The 27,664-nt window shown below is 44.3% G+C and overlaps 1 protein-coding gene across 1 annotated transcript in view; it reads left to right on the forward strand.

Moving 5' to 3' along the window:
* LOC119163165 (DNA primase large subunit-like) overlaps positions 1–27,355 on the forward strand; it is a 38,923-nt gene extending 11,568 nt beyond the window's left edge. Inside the window, exons 6-12 of the mRNA XM_037415111.2 lie at positions 556–834; positions 6,217–6,399; positions 9,076–9,202; positions 12,697–12,779; positions 14,283–14,445; positions 17,840–17,968; positions 27,202–27,355. Coding sequence (XP_037271008.2) covers positions 556–834; positions 6,217–6,399; positions 9,076–9,202; positions 12,697–12,779; positions 14,283–14,445; positions 17,840–17,968; positions 27,202–27,230 — 993 coding nt within the window. The 3' untranslated portion in view covers positions 27,231–27,355. The remainder of the gene's footprint in view (positions 1–555; positions 835–6,216; positions 6,400–9,075; positions 9,203–12,696; positions 12,780–14,282; positions 14,446–17,839; positions 17,969–27,201) is intronic.
* The last annotated feature ends 309 nt before the right edge of the window (positions 27,356–27,664 follow it).

Genomic DNA, 27,664 nt, shown 5'->3' on the forward strand with positions numbered 1-27,664 from the left:
GTACAGGACATCCAGCTCCTCGGACATCAGCCAGGAGTGTACGCCCATCGGTGCAGGCTTGCATGTTTTTGCCTTTGAGGAGGAAACGTGGCAGACTTGTAAAGGTGTACACTACTATCAAGTTTTACCTGGCCGTAAATCCAAATCGCTTGTACCGTAAAATGCCCAGCAAGCTGACCCCCCATCCCCAACATCGAAAGACAATCCGACCAGATTTGGAAAGATGGCGCTTGCTCAGTCCCGGACCAAAATTCAAGTTGGCGGCCGGAAAGCTGCTCAAAAGAAAAAAAAAAAATGCCCAATCCTATTTCTAATGAAATGCCTCATTAATTTATTTAACAGAATTTCATAAACATTAGATATGTTTCAGTGCACTCATTCCTGTGGTTTGGTTCTTTTCACACAAGCGATGCTCGTCCTGAAAAAAAAAAGTTAAAAAATTAGTGGCCACATGGGACGAAAGCGGGGGGGGGGGGGGGGGGGCTAGCTTTGGAGGGAGTGCTTGCTCGGCATTATATAGTATCTTCCGCCTTGGTCTCTTGCTTTGCCGCACAGGTTTCCTTTCTGGATGTGCTTCCTCTGGTGGCGGACCGAACGGTGTACCTGCGACAAGGCGAGGCATACGTTCCGAGCGAGTACCTCATAACGCTGGTTGAGTCGCAATATCGGGCGCACCTGTCCCACATGCTGGCGCAGACTGCAAGGACCTTCCACCGCCTCGAAGAGGACGAGCGCATTTTACCCATACTGCGTGCCCTGGCCAACTTTGATGCAGGCAGTGGGTTCGACGCTTCGCGCCCCACAGATTCAGTCACCCCAGATATGATCGACCAGGTGAGTACTGCGCAACATTGTTTATTTCTAACAAATGAGTAAGTCTTGTGTCGAACGAGAAACAAAGTGATGTCTTTTGTGAATGTTCAGGAACAAGTCAAATAAAGAAAAGTGTAAATGTGAAGATGAATAATCTTCATTCTCTTTGTATGATTACATGTGTAATGTCAATAAGGAAGCATGCTATTCCAATGTAGCTCAATGAACATGAGAGCAAGACTTGCCACATTATTAGTGGCATGTGAACCTCACTTAACGTGAGTAGTGAGGGCCAAAAGACTGGCATCAATCAGTTCTGCAGAGTTCTGATGGGCAAAGAAAAATATTAGCAGTCAAACACCCCAAGTTCCCGATTAATTTGCCCCCTGCTTTGCTAATTGCAAATATGCTGGTTTTCTTCTCAACTGGCAGACCAACTGCCTCAGAAAGTCATTGGTCCCAGATCCGATAACTGGTACAGGTAGAATTTCTGGTCAAAAGCTCTGCTACGATATACCTGCCTAGACCATTCACCGTGTTGCAGTACAGAGCCAGTGGAGTGTGAGCCGGCAGAGGTTGAAATTTAGTTGCAGTTTTGCACAGGTCTGTTGTGAGCAATGGAGTTGCATGTGTTTGACACATGAAGAGCAGCGGCCCTTGCTCCTTTCGCTATTTTTTTTGCGGCACTGAATTCGTCAGCTGGTCTCTACCTTGCTCCTCCTCGTTGTGCTAGGAAAGGAGCAAGGAGTGCATGCAACTGGTAGCAGACTAATGAGTTCCTGTTCACCCTTGTGACAGCATCTGGAGCATAAGGAGATCAGATTAGCTTTATAAAGGAAACTTGCTAAGCACTTGGCATACCAAGATCACAAGATCAAAGCTACAGCAGCTGCCGCTGTCATTCAGCAACACGAACGACACCAAGAAGGCGGTCAACTTTCGTAAAACACTGTGCACATACCGTATTTACTCGATTCTACCGTGCCCTCGAATGTAACGCGCACCCAATTTCCACCGCGAAAAAAAAAAAAACGTAAAACATCAATTGCAACGCGCACCGATTTTTCTCGCTGGCCCGCACGATCACACCACTCGAAAAAACGACTCCTTTCAGGAGCGTCTTCCATTTAAATATGAGGTACGGGCGAAGCTTGTGCCATCTGACGTGTAACAGAGCATTGCCGTCACTGTAGTTTTACCGTGGACCGATGTCAGCACGCGAACTTGCTGCCCCCTTCTTCTCGACGGTTGTGGTGCCAGGCATGTCGAAGTAAAGAGGCGTCTGATCGGCATTCTCGATTTGCCCAAGCGGGTATTTGTTGTTGCGCCGCAAGTTTAGGACGAACCTTTGAAAACTGTGAAGCTTTTCATCGTACTCCTCCGCAAAACTTTTCGCATATGCATGTTCCCCTTCGGAGGTAAAAGCCTTTCCTCTTCATAAAGTTAGTTAGCCAGCACCTGCTCGCTTTAAACTGGCTCCGCATTAGACCTTTTTCTAAGACTAATTGCATAGCCCGCACTTGGAGCAGTTCTGTCGTCACGGGCCGCTGTGCCGCTCGCTGCTCAAGCACATACTTGCCGAGCAGCTCTTTAATTTGCGGAAACCGACCCTGATGTGGTCCACAGAAGCCTTTGCGTGAAGGTTTGCTGTCGACAATCTTCTGCTTTTGTCTCCGCAGGTCCCGCACGCACGTTTCGGGAACTCCGAACGACCGCGATGCGGCCCGATTTCCGTCCGTTTCTGCACGCGCGATGACTTTTCTTTTAAAAGCGGCATCGTGGTGCACTCGAGTTTTTAGAGTCGGCCCTTCCACGCCGTCGATTCTAATGCACTACTAGATGACGAACTCCTCAGCACACGTACGAAGTGCCGCACATGGGAAACACATAGGCAAAAATGGCCGACGCGTCATGCCGACGCACGTAGGGGGCGGCCATTTTGGATTTGCCGATGGCAATAGATTGACCGTAATTTTTTGTTCGTACTCGATTCTAACGCGCATGCGATTTATGAACTCGCTTAACCGGAAAAAAGGTGCGCGTTAGATTTGAGTAATTACGGTAGTCCTTGCAAAACCAGGCCACGCACCCTTTTGCTTGTGACAACTAGGTTTAAAACCATATCGTCGTTTGTGCATGCTCTCGCTAATCTATGACCCGAGCTGTTTCCCATACCATCTATGGATTTCAATATAGCGTACAATATTAAAATGAAAGCAGTGATAAAGATACCCTCTGTGGGCAACTGTGGGTGCAGGTTACCCAGGCGAGGACAGAGAACGCTCGAGGACAAAGGGACCTTTATTTACACGAAAACGGACATGGGAATACACTGTATAAACTCACACATATGTATGCGCATACGCAGTCTTATGTGGGAGGGAAGTTAATTCCACTCAGGTCACACTTTTGGAGAAGGAATGTCGCAATCGACCGGGCTCTTTTGTTGTCATGAGGCGGTGCACGTGGTGCTTGCTGAGTCCGTTCTGAGGCGTTGCCCGGCCTAGAAGATTACAGCCTAGGGCATCCCTGTACAGCAGGCGATGCCTGGACCCGCCTAGAACACCGTATTGACGGCTGCCGCCAACACACCTGGAACAGCAGCTCGCTCCGTGAACAGAACAGCAGCCAGCCCTGGAGAACGTCGCTCCAGACCAACCCAGGTTTAGGTTGGCGATGTCCATTCCAGAATGCACCTGAACACTTTGACTCGAGATGAGGCCCAGGCACGGAAAGTCAGAACGAGCAGTCAGGGCATAGCCCGATCTTCGGTCTTCCACTCTTTTCTCTGCTGTAAGCAGTGTGGTCTCCGTCGCTCTAAAGCTTGCCTCGAGATCTGCGCACGAGCCCGCGCATAGGCGCGCTTCATCGTTTCACTACTACAGTCGAATCTGATTATTTCGAACACGCTTAATTCGAACTTCCGGTTAATTCGAACTCACGATGAGGTCTGATCAAAGCTATGTGCATTCCAATGGGCGAAAACGCCCAGCAATTCGAACACCCAAGCACTTGCAGCGGTTAATTCGAGTATACCGCGCTCCGAAAAGGCTCTCAGCACCCCGCCCAATCCCGCCGCGGTGCCTGCGACACCTCAACGCTGCCCATGAAGGAAATAAAAAGGAAAGAAAAGGCTGCAGTGTAATGTTTGCTCTCTCTCAAATGCCGATCTGCGACGCGCCCGTGTCACACTCTCCCTTTTCCGCCCCTGCCACGTAAAGACCCTTCTCCTTCCAACGCCGCGCGCGAAGAGAGAGAGGGGAAAAAAAGAAAGCCGTCGCTGGGTTGAATGACTGTGTGGTTGAAGGAAAGGAAAAAGGCACTATCTTCTGCAGCCCTTGCCCCTTGCGGGAGTATGGCTCTGCGCCTTGAGGGTAGGTCGGGGTCTCTCACGCGCCGGTGCCACGCATCCCTCTTTTCCTTCCTTGTCACGTAATCCTTCTCCTTTCAACGACGCGTGCGAAGGGAGCAAAAAAAAAAAAGAGAAAGCTGCCGTGGAGTGTTGGTTTTCTCTGAAACACCGATCTGCTTCTTTTCGCGTGGAGACGCTCCTCCTTTCTCGCCACGGGCTGGCCATGCTGCGGCTGCGTAGTGGAGAGAGGGAGGCTCTGCTACGCAGCAGTCGTTGTCGTCCTCATTAGAAAGTGTCGGCGCTGGACATTTTCGCGCGCAACTTCTCTTGCCAAGAGAATGCTGGAGCCGAAGTAGAAATGCTTTGCAAGCTGCGTGCGAAATTAATTATTGACTCACTGCAAGGCAAACGTGTGCAGACGTGCATCACCGATTACTTCAATTAGTAATGGATGTTCTGTGATTTGTGAATAAATGTAAGTGTTCTTGAACTTTTCCTTCGTGTGTTAGCTCAAAACACATGCGCCACTTTATGGAGAGCCCTCGGTTTACTTAGCTTTCATTTATTCGAACTTCTTTTAATTTGAACAAATTTTTGGGCCCCTTCGAGTTCAAATTATCGAGATTCGACTGTATCACCATCTAGGCAATAACCGTGCACGTGAACTTATAAATCGACCCCGCACAATGATCTTCTACTCAAAGCATGACACAAACCCTCCAGGACATATTTCTCACCACACCCTCCTTTTTTTTTTGCTGTATTACACATTCTTGTCATATTTTTTCCTTTTTGCTATTCTTGCATTTTCGAAAGTTACATTATTTTTCTTTGTGATCTTGCCAGTGTTTTCACCTGCGGTGCGTTTACTGTATCTTATTGTTTCCTGCGTTCTACATGCTCTAAATACTGTTCAGCACAGATTTCAGATTTGTTTCACGGATTTGTTTCAAATTGGTTTCACAATTTGTCTATCATTTTTTTTGAGTGTGCAATCCACCTCTGCCTATGGCTTCTAAAGCAAGTTTGTAGTATGAAATATATAAAATAAAAAATTAAATAATGGTGTTAAACTTCAGTCAACATTTTAGTAAGCTGGGAAGGTTTCTTTGTGATAAATTGAGATGAAATTTTCTTCGAGCTTTTTTTCTACAAACAAGTATTTGTAAGTTATCCTGTTTATACCATATTTGCTTGTATATTTGTTTGTTCCAATGTTGTCGTCTCCGCTTAACTACAGAAAGAATGAAAATGGATTGGAATTGGTGCGGCAGTAATTACCACATCTTAACTTGCAGCTCAGCGCTATCCTTGAAAAGTGTGCAGTCATCAGATACTGCTGATTCTGATGTCTGGAGCAGAAACTTAAAGGTTAACTGGGAAGAAACCGAAGGATTTGAGGAACACGTAGGAAGTGATGTAGATAAAAACAATTTTATGCATAACATTTAGTCGCAGGAAGACAGCAGCGTGGATTGAGTAATAACTGGGGTAGTCGATGTTGTTATTTCATATAAGATGGAGAACAAAAAGGGGTAGACATGCCATGTAATTCAAAAAACTGATAACCGGTGGTCTACAGCAGTGATAGAAGAGGTAAAATAAAAAAGGAAGGTTTAAACAATGTAGGAACGCCCTGAAATTGATGGCTCGATAAGATTGTGAAGCTCTCATCTGGTAAATGTGGCAGGCTTGTGCAAGACTGTGTTAATTGTATATGGCCTCGAGATACCTTCGTTCAGCAGTCACGCATTGTAGGTTGATGATGACCTGTAAAATACTTCAAGTGGATCTTTATTCTACCTTCGTAACCCTTTCCACACTGTGGGGAAAAGAGCTGTCTTTTGTATGCTAAAGTTGAGAATTCTTTGTGGTATATGTGCATTCGTTTCTGGATGTATACCACTCGGATTATTGGCTATACCGAACTGTTGAGAAATCTCCTTGAATTTACCATGTGAAAGTATGGGACTAGTGTGCACGTATATCAAATGCTGCATCACACTGAAGCCCAGAAAGTGCATTTATCCCATTTCATTTCTTCCTCACAGCTGTGCAAGGAGTCCTTCCCGATGTGCATGAAAGCGATGCACTCCGCACTGCGGACGAACCACCACCTTCGGCACGCAGCCCGTATGCAGTATGGCCTGTTCCTCAAAGGCATTGGTCTCGGCCTTCAGGATGCCTTGCGTTTCTGGAGAGAGGAGTTCTCCAAGCATGTAGGCGTTGAGAACGTGAGTGCTTTGTTTCTATTAGAAGTGTACAATGTGTGTGTGCGTGTCACAAAAATTTCAAAAATTGACTATTAAAGGCACCGACAACTAGCTAGAACATGCGATTAGATCGTAGTAGAAATGAAGAGAGCATGAAATACAGTGACATGTTTCAGAAGTATTTTCGTGTTGTGACTAGTATTTATATCTTTAATTTATACTTGAAAATATCAGAAACGGTTTTGTTGCGCAGCCTATCGGAAGATGCTTAAAGCTGGGATTATGGAATATGAAGTATATCACTTTTTTTAACGTGGTCGCATAGTCTGGCACTGTCGTGTGTGCCAGTCCTCGAAATTAGAGTATGTTTATTATTGTTCAGCCCTACCCAATTATGTGCTGCTTGCAACGTATAAGGAGTAGCACGGTCAAAAGTGGCGCTGCTGTCGCAACCGTCAGCGGAGCAAATGGAGCTGTGGCGCATGCACAGTAAACCACCGCGCTCCAACATGAGCCGCCGGCGCGGTCACTGTTTGCAGCATGTGAGCATACGACTTCATATCTGCTGCAGATAGAAAAACCCTGGTTACGAATGTTTCGCGCAGTTTCCCTTTTTACCATTCTGGCATCAAACTCACTTACATGTAATACTTCCTTCGCACCAAAGAAATATAGGCAGCATGAAAAATGGTTGTTGGTCCCTTTAAGCAATCAAAATTTGACCTGTTGAAACGTATTGCCTGAAGAGGCTAATGTTATTTGCATTTTCATGTCAAGACTGCAATGTCCATGTCGTTAACTAAATATATTTTCTTGTTACACATTTACTTTTTAAATTACCATTCTCGAGTTAAAAGAATTCTCACTGTGATTTAGTAATTATATCTACAGAAACTATAGAACGATGTTATTCATGGCTGGTTCACGGTAGGAAGATCGGCGGCAGAAGCCCATCAAGCTTGTGTAAGTCCGTTCGCTGGTGGCACGGGTGAAAGTTCACTCCGTAAAGCCATAAAGCTTTTAAATTTATGGATAAGGTAGCAAACGCACTAACGGCGACGCTTTGCCCGACTGGAAACTCAAAGCGCACTTGATGAGGACGCAATCACACGTGCTGTTAAATAGGTGGAGCCAGAATGGCGCAGTTGCAAAGACTTATCTGTCGTCTAGGCAACCACCTTCCTCCTTCACTCTGTGAGCGAATGCAGTGCTGCCGGGGTCTTTTTAACGAGATAGCATTAGAGAGCTCGTGTCACAGAAATCCCGCCGTCAGCGTCGGCCCCGTTGGTTGTGAGCGAAAAATCGTTTGTGCATCTGTGAGTGAAAAAGCAAATTACAGAGATCGCCACGGGAGGCTGCTACATGTCCACGCGTGCACACGCGATCACACTGAAAAAGCCGTGCATTCGAAGAAAAAAAAAGTGCTCAAGGTCATCCGTGCGTCCATCTGCCCGTGCATGCGTCTCTTCCGCACATCCATCCGTGCGTCCGTACCTGCGTTCGTCCATGCATCCACTCCTGCATCCGTCCATGGGTCCATCCGTCCCTGCAGCCATCCATGCGTCCGCCCATGCATCTGTCTGTGTGTCCGCTCGTACATCTAGTCAACACTCCAAGTACCACCATCCCGCATCTTTTCATCATATATTTTGCATATAGAAGCACCGCCATCCAGCAGACATTCCAAGGACTAAACGAGAGGTGGCACATGCACACTTTCTTACGGCTTGTGCTTCGTGTCTACTTCCCATCTTTAACCACCTCGAGTTCATGGTATACACTAGTTCACTGTATTCATGGCACTGCAGCCCAACGCTCGCTAAACCTTTCTAAAACCAAGAAGGTTAGGCCCGGTGAGTATATCGTAGCAACCCTTTCTTGTCAGATAGTGCTCAATGTACATGCCAATGGCTGCTAATGGGGAATGAGAGACAGGAGAATGCGGCTCTTAGTTAACGCACGCACTGCAAATTTTTTATTGTTCAACATCGCACAGGAGAAATCTCCCACCGGCACCACCTTTCAGGTCAAAGCGTAAGACATGTTACGCACTACCACGAGGGACGATAGGGTGCCGCTTTAAGGAGCTTTTCCCCTAAAAACCTGTTTTAATCATTCGTGCAAGGGTGCGCTTGTACAATCTACTGTGTGCGTGTGTGTGTGTGCGTGTGTGTGTATGTAACAAAACATACCAGTAAGTGTGCACTTAGCGGTTGAAGGACGCACTAGGGGCTGGATTTTGCTTCCGCGTTCAACTCTTAAAGGCGAAGCTTAAGGGTCCCCCAATTTTTTTCTTTTCCTCCCTCCACCCTCCGTTCACTCACTCTGCGTCCCCTCCTCCTATATGTAATAACCTCCTCGTTCACTCCCCAGCAATGCACCCAGCACACCTTCGAGAAGCACACTAGCTGCCGTGTTTGCCCTGGAGACATCCTGGCAGCCGCATTATAACCTTTATCTTGAGGGACCTGCACAATAAGCGATATGTGTGTACATGGAGTTCAACGGGAGTGAAAGCAGGAGTCAAAAGACTGTGCTGTAACCGGTTTCACACTACAAGCGGCTACGTTACAAATGGTCTGCACTGTAGGTACTAATGACTGTTTAGCTTGAAAATTAACTTTGCAAGTCTTACTACATTGTGATATGGCTGAACAAGCAGCCGTATGTGTTGTCCCTGTTTGCCTTCCTGCGCAGTTTGACAAGAAGTACAGCTACAACATCCGACACAACTATGGCACAGAAGGCAAGCGTGCCAACTACACACCTTACAGTTGCAACCGCATCATCTCTGGGGTCCCGCCAGGCCCCGGTGAATGTCACGGTGTGTTTCCACTTCCTGTTTTCTTCTTGTAGTTGCAATACTGGGGGAGTCATTCGTCATTAACCGTATTATCTGCAATGTGTAAGATTAGTCGTGTAGAACCTAAAGGGGCTCTGCAACACTACTCTACCACCATGTTTATTCGTGGGTTGTGTAGACTAAAGTACAGACAGACTAATAGAGCAAAAACGGCAGTGACAACTGCACGCAGTCTAATCTTATTTGACTGAGAAAATTCAAAATACGAGAAAAAAAAATGCTGACCCTCAACTCGATTTTTGCAAGGCCACTTGACCACATTTCACTCGTCCTTGACGTCGGAAGGCTGTCTCGATGAAATAAGCTGGAAACTCCTACGTAAGGGAAGCTCGCACCCCATTGTTGCTTTTTTTTTTAAAGTAATGTTGATCTTGTTGTCACTAACAAACGTGGTGCCCACGCCTGGCTTGCCAGAACAAGAGCGAGAGTTGGTGTGTAGAAGCCAGGTATTTTCTGCAGTTTTTTTACAACGTTTTGGGTCAATCCCGCCTATTATTTTGAGAAAGGAACTTGTGGAATGACCAGGACAGTTAAGTACTGTTGACCTCTCGCTCGTTGTTCGGTGACCTGCCCGACGAACAACAATGGTGCACTGCAACCCGTCAACAGCACACGTGTGGAAAAGAGACAGCTCACAAGAGAGGTCTTTCGTATGGACATTTGACTGGCGCAAGCCAAAAATTCAGTGGCGAAGTGGCAGCCAGCGTCTCTGTCATGCTTTGTAGTCACAGTGATCTTTTTTCGTTGTGGCCACGTATGTTTAGGGTTTGGTGAAAAAAAAATCACAGAGAAGAAAAATGAAACAGATTAGTACCCCAGCTTTAAATCTACACCCCCATCGCTTCTAATGTTACATTTATCCAATCATATGGCAGCAACCTTCCGGTGTCATTTCTGTCCGGGAAGTTCTGGCAAGTGCCACCACGTGGTGATGCGGTCGGCAGGGATGTAGTAAATTTATTATGTGATTGAAATACTAAATAATTTGATATCAGCGCTTAGTGCTATGCTAAAATTACCTCCAGCTATCGGTCTATGCAAACCACAAATAAAAAAATAGGTGCTTCAATAGTGTTGGAGGGCCCCTTTAAGAAGCCAAGAAAGGCCCTACCTAGATGACCGAATTGTGGCAGCTGATGTCCTCCACAAGTAAAAATATAGCCTTGCTTATGTTCTCGGTAATGTAGTTCAATGACAATGTCACCGACCGTGAGAATTTGAAAGCAGCCTAGGTGCGTACGGTCATTGGTGAACGGTTGGATGCTCCACCGTTGAGGTTGAAAGGCTGCTGCGTTTAATGTTCTGCCCCGATAATAGACTGAACTATTATGTAATATGTGCTTGGTTGTAAAAAAAAATTAAAATCAGCACGACAGCTGTCAACAGACTGAATGAATGGGTTAGAAATAGATAGGCACGCTCTCCATTTCTTATTCTTTAGTCCTTCTGTCACCGCCATTGTGCTGTTTTTAAGAGTGAAGCTCTTAAACCAGAGGTAAAATTTTGGGTGTCCATAATAAACTCTTGCTGTTGCTTATCAGCCATGCCCGTCGACGAAAATGGTCTGCACAGCCGGCAGTCTGAGTTTGCTCGCCGCAATGCTTAGTACAAGTGACGAAAGGCCTGTGCTTCTACTGGGGGCGCCACAGCGAGCTTTGCACGTTAGGTTTGGTGCTGAAGTTTGGGCATTTTCGCGTGGTTCTTGACAGGCTGTTCATCGTCTTCGCCAAGGAAAGACTTAGCATCAGCCAAGAGAGCCACATTAAGCCCCTAATATCAACCAGCTTCACTGTTTCTTAAAGCTTTACAAAGCTAGTGTAAACGTCACTCATTTTTAATTTTTTTGTTTTTATAATCCCTAATTGAGGTTGATCATTTAAATTCTTCAAAGTCTGGATTACCACTCGCCTGTCATGAGTTAGTCATATTGCCAATGCCTTTAGCTGCCAGGAAACTGGGATTTCTTGGGCAAAACTCAACAATGCGCCATTGCAAATCAAAATTCTTGCGTACAATTTTATTTGATCCCATCTAAACTGTGTAAGCATGGCCGGGGACTTGCATTCTGAAATGGTTATTTTAAGCTTGAAATGATCCAAATGAGAGTAGTTTAACGCGTATATAATATATAACGCGTATTGCAATCTTGGTTCACCGTCATTACTGATGGCTACTAATGACAGTCCGCTCTTGAAACTGCCTATCAATAGGCAATAGTTTCTGTTCTTGCATCTTACTTGGCAGTTTGGTATCAATTCATGTTAGTACATTTCTACCACATCTTCCCGGGAGACCAGGCATAACTACGATCATAATCTGACACCATACTTTGCTGGTGCTAATCTTTTCGGATGCTACTTTTCTCTATGAACCATGGGTGAACTGAATGCACTGCCTTAATACTTTTTTCCAGCTTGTGGCACTCCTAACGTTGCTTGAAATAAATCTTTTTGGTGATTAACACCTTTCAGTTTTCACAGTGTTGTATTAATTATCTCACTTGCCTTGTGAACTTCGTCATGTACGAGTAGAGCTTGTGCCTAATTGAAGCCGCACTGATATTTTGTGAGTGCCTCCCGCTAGGAATTGTGTGTACAGATCTGCTAAGTGGCCGATTGCAAGGCAATACTTACTACATCAAGTTGTTTGAGCACGTTTGCTTTCCCTTGACAGTTTCTTTAAGAATTTATCAGGTACATTTACTTTCAATATTCTATCAGATTTCCAGCATATAAGTGATTGCAGTTTCGCTAGGCTGGATTGGTCTCATTTTACGCATTATGACTGGCTAGCAACTCAAATGAGGTAATGTTTTATTGAACACAATGGTAATGTCCTTGACTTTAGTCAGAGATATTTTTTTTCTAAAAGTCTATTTTTGAATTTAATGAGTTTTAGTAAACCGCATATGTTTCAGCGCAATTTTGAAAATAGTGAGCGTGTAGGCCATGAAAATTATTTAAAGAGAAAATTCAAATATACAGGTATTTTGTGCCATTTAACATGCCTGTGATTTTTTTTTTTTTTGCAGTTCCACTGCGGGACACAATATGCTTACAAGATTGCATTGCACATGTTTTTCGATGGGAACAAGTATTGTGTCAAGGAAATGCACTGTCTTTCTTCTTGGTTCAGAAATTGCGAAATTGAAGAGTTTTTCCTTTTTGTGCGAAATTCGCATGCTTTTTATTGGCAAATGAATTTCTTTTTCAGGAAACTAACTTTGAAATTATTTTTCTTGGTTTATAACCTGACCCTAGAGTAAATTTAATCAAAATCAGAAATCGTGATCAAAACATCATGTTCGTATTTATTGTTAGGCATAATTCTGGCCAAATTTACCGCCCCCATAGCCATGTCGCCCCCCTTAATGCACTTACTTAAAAGGTTTACCTCAATTCAAACACGCTTGTCTGTTCTGTTGAGAAAAATGGTCTGTTGTGTCGTACTTTCAGGCTGCCCTTTCAAGCACTGTGATCGCACACAGCTTCAGGAAAGGCTTAAGAATGAAGGAGTCAAGGATGCCGACTTGAAAGAGGTATGGAAATGTCCAGCCGTGCCTATTTATTGAAACCAAGCTGAAATGTAAAGGGCACAGAACACGAGTAGAAGACGTAAACAACAGTAGCAGAGACTAGGAGTTGTTGCTCTGCACTTGTCCTGTCTACTTTTACAGTTGACTCTTTGTAAACAGCAATTCGTTAAACGGAATTTCTGATTAAATGCAACTGTCTTTAATGTGACTGATTTGGTACTACAGTAGGCTTCCTTTGAACGAAACTTTCTTAAATGAAATTGCTGCTTAAATTGAACAACTAGTAATATGGTTGGTTTCCTTCTTGGATATTGTACCCTTGTTTATCTCTTAGTAAACGAAACTCCTCTTAAAGGAAACACATTTTCCTGGTCCCTTTAGGTTTCGTTTAAAAGGAGTCTACTATAGCTTTCTGCACCCCTGTTTATCTCTCAGTAGTTAAACTTCTAGTAATTGGAACGTATTTCTTGGTACCTTCCGGTTTCATTTAACGAGTCTACTGTACTTGTATTCTGCTCCATGCGTAGCTTTTAACTCGTTTTTCAACATTAACAACATTTTTCAATGTTGTACCAACAAGAAGGCCGACACACTTTTTTTAATTTGCCTATTCCCTTTCATAAACGCCACGTTTTTATTCGATTTGCTTCAAATCATCTTCAGTGGGCGTCATATACTTGGCCTAATGTAGCAGCGCACTGTGCAGCCAAATGAGCAAGTATTTCAGTTTGTTCTAGATTTTCATTTCTAAATATTTAGGGTGCAATTTACCCAACTGAAAATGGCCAAGGGATTATTCAGTATTAGAGTGCTTCTCATTATTCATAGTGCTCTGTGATCATCTGGTTATATAGTCATCATTTGCGAAAGGCATTCGTGCCTTCAATCCAGAAATCGCAGACTTCTTGATGTTGGATGCTCTCCCACAAAGTGCATTGTGCAGAGACTGAATCGAGTAGCAGTTTGACCTGCAAGGTGGCTTAGGAGGTGTGTTGCCTTGCTAAGCCTGGGTGGCAGCCACAGTTGAATGGTTACGAAAGGCAAAAAAGAAAAATGCGTACTTGAATCCAGGTGTATGTTGAAGAACACTGGGTTGTAAAAATTACTCAGAGTCTTTCATCATAGCGTTCCTCACAATCACATAACATTTTTTTGCACATGAATGCCCTGAATATATATTGAAATTTCTTTTTCCCCTCAGTGTCATCAGATCAGTGGCACTGTGTGTACCAGAAAGGCAGTCACACGGTGAAACCTTGCTATGGCTAGGGCTTGGGCTTGTGGTTGCAAATGAATGGGAACCATGCAAGCTTTTGGCAGGACAGAAGATGGACAGATGATCTAGACCTCTGTGGTTGTCCATTATTCATCTTGTTTTGTCTTGAAATTTCACGCTCCTTTTGAAACTATGGCAAAACCATTTCGAAGTATTGCGCTCAGTCGATGCTTTGAGCCCTGCACCATCTGGTGCGGTAATGCACGAAAATGGTCTACTCGACATCGCAGGTCATGGGCTATGTGGAGAAGGGCCACTACCAGCTGGCGTGCACCTCTACATTCCGAATCACCCAAAAGTCGCCAGACGTTGCGCAAGTCATCTGCCACCCGAATGAGTACTACATGCTCAGCCGACAGTTCAAGGAAGGCTCAGCGAAAGATTCGAAATTCGGTGAGTGTCCACTGTTTTTTCACTGATGTCTTTACTTCATTATGGATTACCATAAAGCATCATTCATTCATAAAGTCTGGTAATTCGGACTCTCCCTGTGGTCCTGGCTACCCAATCAGCTGGGATTCGATCCCGCGACCTGTGGGTCAGCAGCCAGGTACCTTAGCCACTAGACCACTGTGGCGGGGCTAAGCCAGCCTTTATTGAAGTGCGAAGACTGCAGTCAGCATCGCCTGTCATATATACAGTCAAATCTCATTATAACAAAGTTGCGTCTTATAGCAATCTAAGTTCATTATATATGAAAATTCGTTATGAAAACATATTTCTAACACTGTATTTATTGCAACTACAGGTAAACCTGGATATAACGAAATTGATGGAGTCTCAAAAAAAATTTTTTATAAAGATGATTTCGTTATATGCAAGTTCGGTACGAAAATTAGGAAAATAAACAGGCAAATTAAACAAGAGGGGTACTGAAGGAGAGCTAACCCAAAATACTTATTTTACACATTAAAAAACTGCATATTATTGCGATAGCAATTACATGGATACACTCGTCGGGTTTTTCTTGTCGCTGCCATGTTCCGTAAATAGTCCAAATTGATCGGATGCCCCCGCGCATCGTAACTTTCACGAGCGGGTAAAAGGGTGCGAGCGCTGCGGAAGCACATATCAAATCAGTCGGCCCATTCCTATCACCTGAAAAGTGCATAAGATAACATCTCCCGCGTGTCAGAACTGCCGTCCAATGCTCAAACAGAGAGTAAATCACTAGTCTTGCATGAGCACGAAACAACACGGGGAGGGCAAGGGAATTGATCAAGTAGCATTAATGAACTTGGATATTAAGGGCAGTCGCGATCGCTGGCACACTTGTTATCTCGGTGAGTATCAGTGCAGTTTCAACGCGAAGGGACTGTGTGAAAAGAGCACTTCTCCCTGGAGCAGCCGTATTAGCTCACGCCATCGTTTTGTAGGAGTTCCACGATATCAGGTCCAAAAGAGTCGGCTGCAGCCTTACTTCATATACCATTAAAAATTTTTGCTATCGCGTTCATTGCATTGCATTCAATGCGCCGTCATGTTGCTAGAACTAATCAGCTAATCGCGAAAGCTACCAGCCTGCGAACTCGTGGCGCGGAGCAAAACAGAAGCAAGCTACGAGCCGACCTCCTAAGATTTGTTGTCACCGTGGTCTCTGAGAGTTTCCATCAACGCCTCATCTGATATCCCCTCGGTGACGCGGACACGGTTGTCTGAAATTAAGAAAAGTCACAGTTTTGCCACAAGGGCGAAGCAATTAATTAATGCAATAGCAACAACTTTGAATGTAACGCTAAGAACGGCAAGCATATCGAAACGTGCAACCCGCTACTCATGCGCAAGTGACGCATGAAAACAATTCGCAGGACGAGAGCAAACTAACATTTATCGCTCTACACTTAACACGCTGTTTAAACAAAAACGAGGCACGAAACGTCATCACAGTTACAGATATGAGTGAGAACTAACAAGTGCCCCAGTTGTTACTTCGCCGTTTTTGAAAAGCGCACTATTTTTGAAAATAGTGCCTGCCCAGCGAGCGAAGTAATCTTTGTGTGCCCGGAAACTAAACGCAATCGTTCCGGTCAAAGTCGAAGGCGCTATTTTCCCCACCAAAGAATAAGCGCGCCTGCGCATAGGCATCTACCCTCCCCCGCTCCCCTCTATTTGCGGAACAAAGTACGTGTGAAAGATAAGTGCGTATCAACGCATCGTGCCGAGCGCGGGTGGCTTTTTTTTTTCTTTCAGGAATTTTCATATTGGATGTACGGTGAATGATGGCTGCGACGGCAAAAAACCAGCTGGTACTCTTCGCATAAATGCTATGGTAATAAAAAAAAGCAAAGCTGAACGTCGTCAGGGACCACACTACGCATGCGCGTACAGCGTTGAAAACGAAGAGCGAACGGCACAAACGCCGCGGAAAAGTATTTGCTAAAGCGCCCTTCATATGCATGGTGGCCCTACATATGTGACGCTAACTAAAGCATGGCACTGCCAACGTGCAAAAGTAGTTTTCTTTCTTTATTATTTTGGTTTGGAGTGGGGGGGGGCACACTCGCCGATGCGCCCGCCAGCTGTGGTGGTTGTGGTGGTGATGGTTGTAGGGTGCAGGCCCGCCCGCCTGCCTGCCTTGCATTCACCCGTGCGCAATAACAAGCACTTGCTCTCGCCTGGTGCGCCGTGTGCGCCACTTCGCGCTTCGTCGGCCGCGGGGCAGCCGCGGAAGATGCATGCTCATAACGAAAGGCAGAGCGAAATTCTGAGATTGTCCGTGGAGAAAATTCGTTATATCAAGGTTGTCTCCCGCTGTTACTTTGTTACATAGAGGTCGCAAATACATGTGCTTCTATGGAGCAACTGCGGCGGCTGCATTTCCGATGGAGGTGGAAATGTTGTAGGCCCGTGTGCTCAGATTTGGGTGCACGTTAAAGAACTCCAGGTGGTCGAAAAACCCGGAGCCCTCCATTACGGTGTCTCTCATAATTATATGGTGGTTTTGGGATGTTGAACCCCTCATATCAATCAATCTATGGAGCGACGGTGGGGAATAGATAAACTTGGTTATATCAAGAAATTCGTTATATGGATGTTCGTTACAAGAAGGTTTGAGTGTATTCTTAATTTACTTAAATATAATCGATATTTTGTTTTATCTGTGTTTTTTATATTGAGGTTTGAGTAGACTAGGGTGTGAGCAATTCCAATTTCAACTAGAATTACATTGCCCAGGCATTGCTAAATTTCCTGGTCATGGCCTGTGTTTGTCCATCGGCTTTTTGTTGGGACCACCAAGTACAGTGTTGACCATTTCGGTATTTGTAGCTTAGCTGACAACAGACATGCACAGTCAACCAACGAGAACGAGTGGAATTCGTCCACCCCTTCTTCATGGACAATTCTACACTCAATCATCACATAGTACGTCCACAAACATGGACATGGGAAGGAGTCAAACCAGTGCCTGCATCCTTTGCGTCTTTCTTCTGGTGTCCGTGTTTGTGTGCGCACCATATCCTGTCAAATTGGTAAACTTCCTTTCTTCAATCAATCGATTTGTCTGCTCTCTCGCTTTCATTTTCCTCACTCACTTTCATGGACATAGCAGTTCTCGGTGATGGGCTCTCATCTTCATTGTCTTTTAATGCTCCGATGCCTGGCAAGTTCACAGAAATCCCACGCTGCGGGTCATCTTCATTTTTGACTGCTCTGAATCATCCAGCACACCACACCACACTCGCGTAACAGTCACATCAGTGTTGAGTATCACGTGTCATCACAATTTTGCCAGCCAGCAACCTTCAAATCATGGGCTAAAGGTTTTCATTTTTATTTCTTCCTGCAGGTTCCCTGAGAAATGTTGAGACACAGAAAGCGGTAGTATACTCCCAGAAAAGCGAGAGAAGTTTGGAGGACTTTGATGACAACATGGATGATTGCCTGGAGGAAATGTTGACCAGTGCCGAGCAAAAAGGTAAGCTGGCAGTGCGAGAAAGATGGGACTAGTTTCATTCAAAGGTCATACAGCTTAATACGTAGCCACCTGCAAGCACTGCACCATATGTGAGGCAGTGCTTTCCTCACAAACACTTGCATGTGTTTCCGTAACAGTCACTATATTGTGGAACCCTGATTGTATGACTTCGAGGGGGTCATGTGAAACCGTCTAAATCCTGGTATCGTAGAATAAAAAGAAGATGGAGTATAATCAATGACACTAATGCTTGCTCAAAAAATGAGTAAAGACCACTGGGAAAACACTACAGCAATAATCTGCCCTTCTGCAAAGAACCTGCATCATGTTATTTTAAAAAATGACAGCAACGCATTTAATTGAAGGAGGTGTCAGCAAATATTTATTCTCGCAAAAAAAAAAAGGCCGAATTTATTATACAAGTTCCTTCCTACTAGACAGGTCCGGAAATTGCCTGGCATAAAAGTAAAATCGAAACCACATTTGGCAACAGCCTCCCATCAGTGCAGTCAGATACAGTGTCATTGCTATCGCCTAGTAGTGACGGAGCAAACTTTGTTGCGAGTTTGCATAGGGTGATTACATGTATGACTGTGACTTGTCTGTGTTGTATTTGTTTGTAGCAAAGTGCAAATGTGGCACCTTAATTATGAAGGCTTACATGAAGTTAAGGTTATGTTTCGTGCTGAACATAGCTGCATCACGTCATTTTTTGCAAGCTCGAGGCCTAAGTCCGTGTGTAGCACTAACAAAGGAAGGAGGTTGTCAGCTGCACGTTGTCCAGGAAAAGTTTCCACAGATCGGAAACGCGCAAATATCCAGACCTGAAAGAGGAGCTTTTCCAACTAAACTAACTTGGTCAAGTTCGTGTTGATCGAGCTTGTCCGAGTAGCAGCCTTGGAACATGCATTCTATCGAAGCATTTTGAGAAGTGATTTTGAAGCAAAGAAAACTGTATCATAGGTTTTTTGCCCACTCACGGTACATCGAGCGAGATGCGTAGTTACCACTTGGCAACTGTTACATGGTATATAGTATGTACCCCAAGCAACTGCAGGACAGAATTCTCACCCGGGGCCATGAAGAGACACACTCATAGTTGCAATGTGTGCTCATGCCCCAGGGTTGCCTATACAACACACAAGGCTGCTGACACAAAAGGAGAATAAGCGCTGCCAGGAGAGTAAGTTTTTCTACTCTTACAAGGCAAATTATACCTGCCTCTATCTTCTTTTTTTTTTTCTGATCATTAGCATAGCAGTACTACATCAATCCTCATGTGAAAAAAAAAAAAAAAAGCTGATTACACTCAGGCATATTTTTATTTTTCGAACCACAAAGCTCTTGCGTTAAATCAGAGTAATCAAAAGTGGATAATTTTTTCCCCTCAGATAGTGCCAGGGAGTCTCATGATGTGGGTTCGGTGTGAAATCGCATCATATAAACGTGGTTTTTTAACTGCTTTTTTTTTACTATGGAGGTTTTGCTGAGACCAAGCCGATTCATTGTAAAATGTGGGTCGTCGCAAGATTAGGGGACATATAATAAAGGTTCCACTGTGCATATATATTGTTTTACTTGTGTAAACTTTTTTTTTTTTTTTAGAAAAGTTCGTTCCAGTTTTTGGGTGGAGGGTTCATTACGCGGGAGAAAAAAAAAAGTCACGGGAGTGACAACAGCGAAAATTTCACGTGACGGCTTCGCTTGTTTGGGCCCATGAAATGCGCAACAAATCTTTCTTGTAGTCCAAAGCTTTTTTGTTTCCTCCTGTGACGAAAGCGCATGGATTGACGCCGAAGTGTCTTCCAGCTGCTCGATTCCAATGCTTCACTGCATGCTGTTTGTAACCAGCCGTGCAGCTAGTGTACTGGCTGAGCGTGCCCTGAGCCACAGGTGTCCCAACTAAGTTCATAACGACAAAACCGACAACAAAATATTGGCCCCGTATGTGCATGTTACACCGCAAATGTCGTCGAAAGACGATAGTCTTGCGTCTGGAGAGAGTGAGCAAAATGTTTATTTGATGATCTGCGCAAGAAAATCGGTGAATAGTATTTTGGAGGCGCTGCGTTAGAGTGCCTCGAGCGTGCAGTGAAGGCGAACGAGCGCATCAAGTCATGTCATAGATAGATGGATTGATATGATTGTACCCTTTAGATCGGGTAGTGGCTAACGCCACCAAGCCGTAACACTTAATGAACCAAAAACTAGATTTCTTTTTTTTTTCTTTAAATAGTGTGGTTGAGAACTGGTACTTTGCAGTGAAGTGTTTAATTTTCACTCATGCCTTGACTTTAGCTACCAATCAGATAACCTCCTTCTAGTTAATTCTACCCGCTTAAGGTCTATTTTGCCCTCCCTGTCCTTAAACCCCAATGCTTTGAAAAACTCTGTGCCATCATTTTGAACTATAGGGTGAAGCCCTTTACAGAACATTATCAAGTGTTCGGCAGCTTCCTCCTCCTTTCCACACGCACTGCATACCGTGTCTACCCCTTCGTATTCGGCCCGATGTGTCTTGGTTCGCAATACCCCCGTCCTGGCCTCAAACAGTAGGGAACTACCCCGAATATTATCATAGATCCTTTCCTTGGCAATTTCCTGCTTAAAAGTTCGATAGATCTCTAGTGCGGACTTCTTAATCATGCCGATTCTCCACATGTCAGTCTCTGTTTCCTTCACTTTCTTCTTAACCCATAGTTCTTTTTGGTTTGGCCACCTGCTGTTTTCTAAGTATTTACCAGTCAATTTCCTGGTTCGCTTCCTCTATTTTGTATCGACATTCTTCATGTACAAGTAGCTGAAAAGCTTCCTAGCCCAACGCTCCTTGCTTGAACTTCTGATCTCATGCACAAGACCGCATTGCCGAACGTCAGCCCAGGACCCCTTTCCATATTCCTCTCACAACATCATACCTATTGTAATTCCACAGTGCCCTGTTTTTCATCACTGCTGCATTCCTGTTACCTTTAGTCATCACGTATATTTTGTGTTCCCTTAGGTACTCAGTTCCATTGCTTATCCATACGCCCTGATATTTGTATTTATCTGTTATCTCTAGTGTGACCTCCTGTATTCTAAGCCCACTACCTTCATTATCATACAAAATCATGACTGCTGATTTTTTCTTACTGAATCTGAAATCTAACCTATCTCCCTCATTACTGCAATGTCCATCAATCTCTGAAAATCTTCCTTGTTGTTGGCCATTAGCATTATATCAACTGTGTACATCAATGCTGGTAGTGCCTGTTCAATCAGTTTTTCTTGTTTGACGAAAGAGAGGTTGAAGCGAAGTCCACTTCCCTCTAATTTGGCCTCTAATCTTTGTAGGTACATCATGAATAACAACGGTGACAGAGGACACCCCTGCCTAAGCCCCCGTTTTAGCTCTGTAGGCTTGGATACCTGTTTTTCCCACTTTATAACTACCTTGTTACCTTTATAGATATCTTTTAAAAGATTAGTGACTACATCTTCCACGCCTAGTGTGTCCAGTATTCCCTACAATTCCTCTTGAACCACGCTATCGTACGCTCCCTTGATATCCAAAAATGCTAGCCACTGGGGCCTGTGTTCCTTTTCTGCTATTTCGATGCGCTGCGTCTGTGAGAACAGATTCTCTTCCAACTTCCTGTGTTTCCGAAACCCATTCTGCAGTTCCCCCAGCACCCCCTCATTCTCCATCCATGCCTGCAGTCTTTCCTTTATAATCTGCATCGCCAGCCTGTAGACCACTGATGTCACTGTTATAGGACGGTGGTTGTTTATGTCAGCTTTGTCCCTCTTTCCTTTATAGATCATGCTCATCCTGCTAAGTTTCTTTCCATCGGGGACTTTACCATCAATTATTGTTTTGCTCTCTGCCTCTCTCAAAGTCTGCTTAGACTTCGGACCCAATGTCTTTATCAGCATAATTGGAATGCCGTCTGGGCCTGTTGATGTACTACTAGGAACCCTTTTCTCAGCGCTATCCCACTCTCGTTATGAAAATGGAGCCATTGTTCCACTTGATTCATCCTTGTCTATTGTGGTGCATAAGGCACTTCTTTGTTCAAACTTTTCTGTCACCCTTGTTCTTATATATTCAATAGCTTCGTCCCCTTCTAGCCTAGCACCTTGAGCTGTAGTTATAAACCTCTGCTCTAGGCTCGTATCTTTTCTTAGGGAGTTTAGATGGTTCCAAAATTTCGCAGGTGCCTTTCTATCCTTTTTGTGTACTTCTGCCAGCCACTGAGCCCCCTTTCTTCCAATCTTTCCATTGATCAGAAGGGATGCATCTCTTCTACAGCTTAGAAAAATTTCCCATTATAATCAGCATCATCTGTCGGCTCACCCCGCTGCTTAGCATGTCTGTGTTCCCTAGAGGCTTCCTGACGTTTTGTTATGGCTCTCTTAACTTCCTCATCCCACCAACTATTGGGTTTGTGTCTTCTTTTCCGGGGTGAGTTGTCACGTGCCTTATCAAGCTCAAGCTCAAACAGTCTAATTAGATTCGTGTATATCCACACTGTTTTATTATCCCCAGTGATTACTTTCTGAATTTGTTTAGTAGCTATTTCTATTTGCCTTTCTGAATAAAAATTTTCCTGTACTTGCTCATCTTGTTTCCTTCCCAATTTCACTGCTCTTCCAAAATTTAGCTTGATACATTTGTGATCACTACCCAGACTTCTGGAGCAAGCTTCATCTATGTGCATTCCCCTGAGCTTATCATACATCCTATGTGACATCAGTGCGTAATCTATAGTTGACTGCAGCCTTCCTACCTCCCATGTTATTTGCCCTTCACACTTCTCACTACTGTTGCAAATGATCAAATCATGCCTTTCACACTTATCCATGATCATTTTGCCTGTTGGCTCGGTATACCCATCTATATCTTCTATGTGCGCATTCATATCTTCTAGTATAATTATCTTGCACTCTTCTCCTAATTCCTCAATGACCTTTGATATACACTCCACCATTGCCTGGCTTTCCACCCTGGCTTTTGCTCCCGTCCACAAGTACACCAAACCAAGGAGTGTCATTTGCCCTGCCACTTTCCCTTTCAGCCATAAATATTCCTTGCACTCCAGCTTGACCCTTTGCCAGTCTGTACTTTTATGAATGAATGCCCCAATACCACCCCCTTTTTGCTGCCTTCTGTTCTATTACAATATTCCCACTCGTAGTCCAGATTGTTAGGAGGTTGTTCCATGTCCCTAAGGTGTGTTTCTACAAAACCGTATACCATCGGCCTGTCCTCCCTTAGCTGTTCTTCTATCTCTTCCCACTTCAGCCTGTTTTTGTCACCTTGCATGTTAATATACCCTACGTCTGAATTGGCTGGGCCCTCGTGGCTACGTCTATTTCTGCCTCGGACTCTACCTGTCTTAGATATTGGGGCCACTTCAGAATCTTATCTGTCCATACCACCTGTCAGAGTCTCCCTGGTTGTTTTCCCCGTTACTAGCTATCCTGCACACTGAAGGGCCCGCGTGACCCCAAAAAAGCTACTGCGCGTCCTGCAAGTCGCCAACCCACCTCATGACCTAGCCGCCCATCGAAGTGAATTCTGTCTCGTTGAAAACCACACCACCTGTGCACCTCTCTGTTTATTCCCACCACCTCAAAGTCTTTCTCTCGACTTATCCGTCATATCTCTTGGTTTGCATTGCCAACCGCTCTTTGCAAGTTGCCGTCACGCACCGGTATCTCCGGTATTGTGCATATCACTACCTGTACCTGAGGAGAAGTGGCGCGCATGTTGTCGACCCTTTTCGCTAGTGTAATCGCTAGTCCTGCCATATCTTCATTTAAGGCATCGTTTAAGCTGCCTGAAATTATCACGAGGTTTCGTCCATCAGCTGTAGTTTTGAAGTTTGTGCTCGCTTGCCTCATGACTGCCTCCAGCTTGCGTCCTGGGAACGTCCCTACTGCAACCCTCTAGTCACCACTTACCCTCTCTTTGGTTGCTTCTGCGCATAGATTTAAATTCGGGTCTTTGGCGATTATCACATGCTGTGACTTTTCATTTGAGCGTCCTGCACCTGGGGGTTACATGCACCTGTGACGCCGACTGCTTTGTCCCCTCCCAGCCCCACCACTACTTCGCTGAAGCTGGGTCTTGCGACCATTGAACCGGCTGAACCTGTTTTTTTCCAAACTTTCTTGCTCTTTCTTCTCCGCTGTTCTGGTTGTCGGTGCCCTACTGTCCTCTCTGTCGGCTGCTCCTTTGTTCACCTTCGCTAGTGCTTCCTCGGCGGACTTCAGCCTTTCTCCCATAGCCCTCGTTTTCTCTTGCTCTGTCGCTAACGCAGTCTCCAGCTCGGTGATTCTCATCAGCAGTTCACTCTGGGCAACCATCATTTTCTCCATTTTTTCCTCGACCTCACATTGCCTGCACTTTGCCTCACATTGCCTGCACACTCACTCACACAAACTAGTAAATACCTGGTGACTGACCCCCGAAAAAGCCGTACAATGTAATAAGTGCTACAAAGCTTTTAACTGCTGCCTTATTATTTATAAAGGCAAGCTCGCAACATGCAAAACTAGTTATCTACACAGTCGATCGGGAGTGCCAAAAAAACACGTCCATCCACCGTGCCAGTCTGAACTGAACTGATAGCGCTCATGTCTCACACGTTAGAGTTACTCTATATGCCACCTTTTAAGGTAGCATATAGAGTAACTCTAACGTGTGAGACATGAGCGCTATCTGGCAGTTATCCTGGAAAACCCCGCGCGCATTGCGTGCCCGTCTCTGAGGTGATAAGGTGTAGAACACAAGGTGACGGGTAGGTGCCACCACCGTCTCGTATTAGCAAAGCGTTGGAAATGCTTGCCATTTCATGCGAGCGTTGCATGGTCAGCGCAGCGTTATAAGGTTACCATCCTTAAAATTACTTATGTATGCCTTTTCTTGTAAAAAATACACATAAATAATATTGACGTGTTATGGCGTTTCAGATATGCACAATAATTGCTGTTTAATTAACAATCGCTGAACCTTGAGCTGAACCTTAAGCAATATTGGCAATATTGGTGGGTGCTGCGGATTGGATCGGCCGTTTGGGGAATCGTTTGACGCCTTTTAGGTTACCGTTAAGGGTGGACAAACAGAAATGTACAGACAGACAGACCAAAATTTTTGCGTAGAAGGTTCCCAAGAAAGACTATCGTCTTTAAAACGCAGCGTTGCGGGTGCACAACGCCCCGTCAGCGCGGTGACTGCGGTTGTGCTTTGCATAGCTTTCGAGATAGCGAGCACGGGGCATGTTTCTACGCTGTGCGCACGCCAGTTTGAAGGCCATGCGCTTTGTTTTTGTGCCACTGTGCTTGTGTGACGCTATCAGCAAAGAGTTTTCTCCTGCATTCGACAGATGGCGCTTTGCCGTAAAAGGCGCAACTTTCAAGTTTTGATTGACGACATCCGCGCTCATGCTGCTCGCAATTGTTTGGCATGGTTGCAAATCTATGTTTTGACTTTTATAGCATTGTTATTTTGTGAAATAATGGCTTGATTTAACATAGTTTCTATCATCAGTGGCACCGCCTATCATATCGAAATAAAATGAACAGATACATTACAAAAAAAGTTTCTTTTGTTTTCATGAAGTGGGGGGTGAGTTCATTATGTGAGTGGGTTCATTACGCGAGTAATTACGGTATAATAATATAATATCATGTGGGGTTTTACATCCCAAAATTATGATCTGATTATGAAAGACGCCATAGTGGAAGGCTTTGAAAAGTTTGATCATCTGGTGCTTTTTAATATGCGCCGACAATCGCTCAGTACAGAGGCTTCTACAATTTCGCCTCTATCAAAATGCGGCCGCCATGGCCGGAATCGAACCCGCAACCTTCGGGTCAGCAACCGAGCATCGAATCTACTGATCCACCGAGGCAGACGATTCCATTGTATGAGCAGTCTACTCACAGCAACATATAATGAAATGAGTCACAGAGGCTTGCTGATGAACGTGGCATCAGATGCAGTTGTGGCAGTCGCACTGAACAGTCAAAACGCATTTACTAGGGATACATGAATATGCGGAATTTCAAATGCAAATGGAATATTTTCTTTATTGTAAGTGTCTTAGATTAGGAAAATTCATTATCAAATTCTCTGAAGTACTTGGCCATGGCCGAAATGCAGCTGAAAAGGTGAATATTATGAAAAATTTTCGGCCCTTCCTTCTAAGAACCTGTTGCCGCTTTCAGATTTCACAAAGGCAGCTGCTGGCAATTACTCCCAAGTGATGAAATCTGGCGAACTTTGCTGACGCGCGATCGAAACTGGAACTCAGAAAAGCGCAATTGCCATACTCTTCCAAAATGTCCAGAATGAGTAATCGTTGTTGTACTGACTATCGGTTAACTTTATTTTTATCATGGTGCTGGTTTAGCTTGCAATTAGAGCAACAGATGGTGCACATGCATTAGCAAATGCAAAACTAACACAAGTGCAATCACTGTCGTGAACTTTGGCGTCATTCTGATCCTCTGCTAGTTTCGCTCATCGTAGCTTCGGTTTCGCCAATGAAGTTAATAGAATATCATTGCCCAACTTTAATCACCACAAGCTGCTTTCTGAATATGTCAAAGCTGCATTGGCCTCTTTTCAAGATAGACAACCATTCTTTCATTTGACCCGAATGCCTGTTTTCACTAATCAAAAGTTAAAAAGTATAATTTAATTTAATTACTGTTGTAATTGCTGTCTAGTCATTTAAAGATGTCTCCAACCAGAGGAAAAGTAATTATGAAATTAGCTAGCAAAAATTTCATTTCTCTTAGTTCTGATGATTTCCTAGCTCATTTCTTGAAACATATCGAATACTATTTTAATGAAGTGGTCTCTGTAGCATTGATTGTGTTATGACAGTCATTGCATGATTTTAGTGCTATGACATGTCCCTTACACAAATAGATCACAGCTTGCCGATTTTGGTGTACATAGAGTTTTGGTGTGCATAGGTAGTTTCATGTAAACCATGGCTTACACGACATGCATGTCACAAGATTCACGTTACGGCCTTTTGTTTATGTTCGTTATGTGCTCATGCAACGTCATGCCTGTTTTGGTGTGTCTAATTTGATGCTTCTTATATCAAAGTTGCATCAAAGTTAATCTTGTTACTGATGGGTTACTGATCCATGACCATAGGAAATGCTTCTGATTAGCTCTATTGCATCTCTTGCGTACAAATGATTCCAGGTATTTTCTTTCCATGCTTCAGCTCAAGAGGAATCAATGATGGAGTCATAGCAGCAAACCAGTGCCCCGCTGCATTTGACTGTATTTATTTTGTACACCATAGCAAGCAAGCGAAGAATGACTGGGCGAATAAGAAGTTTCAGCAATTTTTAATAAATAATCTGTTTTTAACTTCATAGCTCTCTTTTTTTCAAGTCATAAGATGTGAGTGTACATCAAACACAAAGAATGAGTGATCCAAGACGTGCTGGAATTGGTGAAATCTTGAAACGTCATTTAGCTGTGGCTGCCCGGTGATTTTATTTGTGGATCATGTGGAAAATTTCTCGCCTTTACTCCAAATTCTAGAAAATTCTTTTAATCTGGTGTCTTGATGTTCTGTTTCATTAGGCTGTTAGTCTTGCTGACAAGTATTAGAACACTGTGGTGGAACAGCTGCACCATTTGCGCCAACAACCTCTGTTGTGCCAAACTTGTTTATCAGC

Source organism: Rhipicephalus microplus, chromosome 9 (genome assembly GCF_043290135.1).
Source record: "Rhipicephalus microplus isolate Deutch F79 chromosome 9, USDA_Rmic, whole genome shotgun sequence".
Lineage (NCBI taxonomy): Eukaryota > Metazoa > Arthropoda > Arachnida > Ixodida > Ixodidae > Rhipicephalus > Rhipicephalus microplus.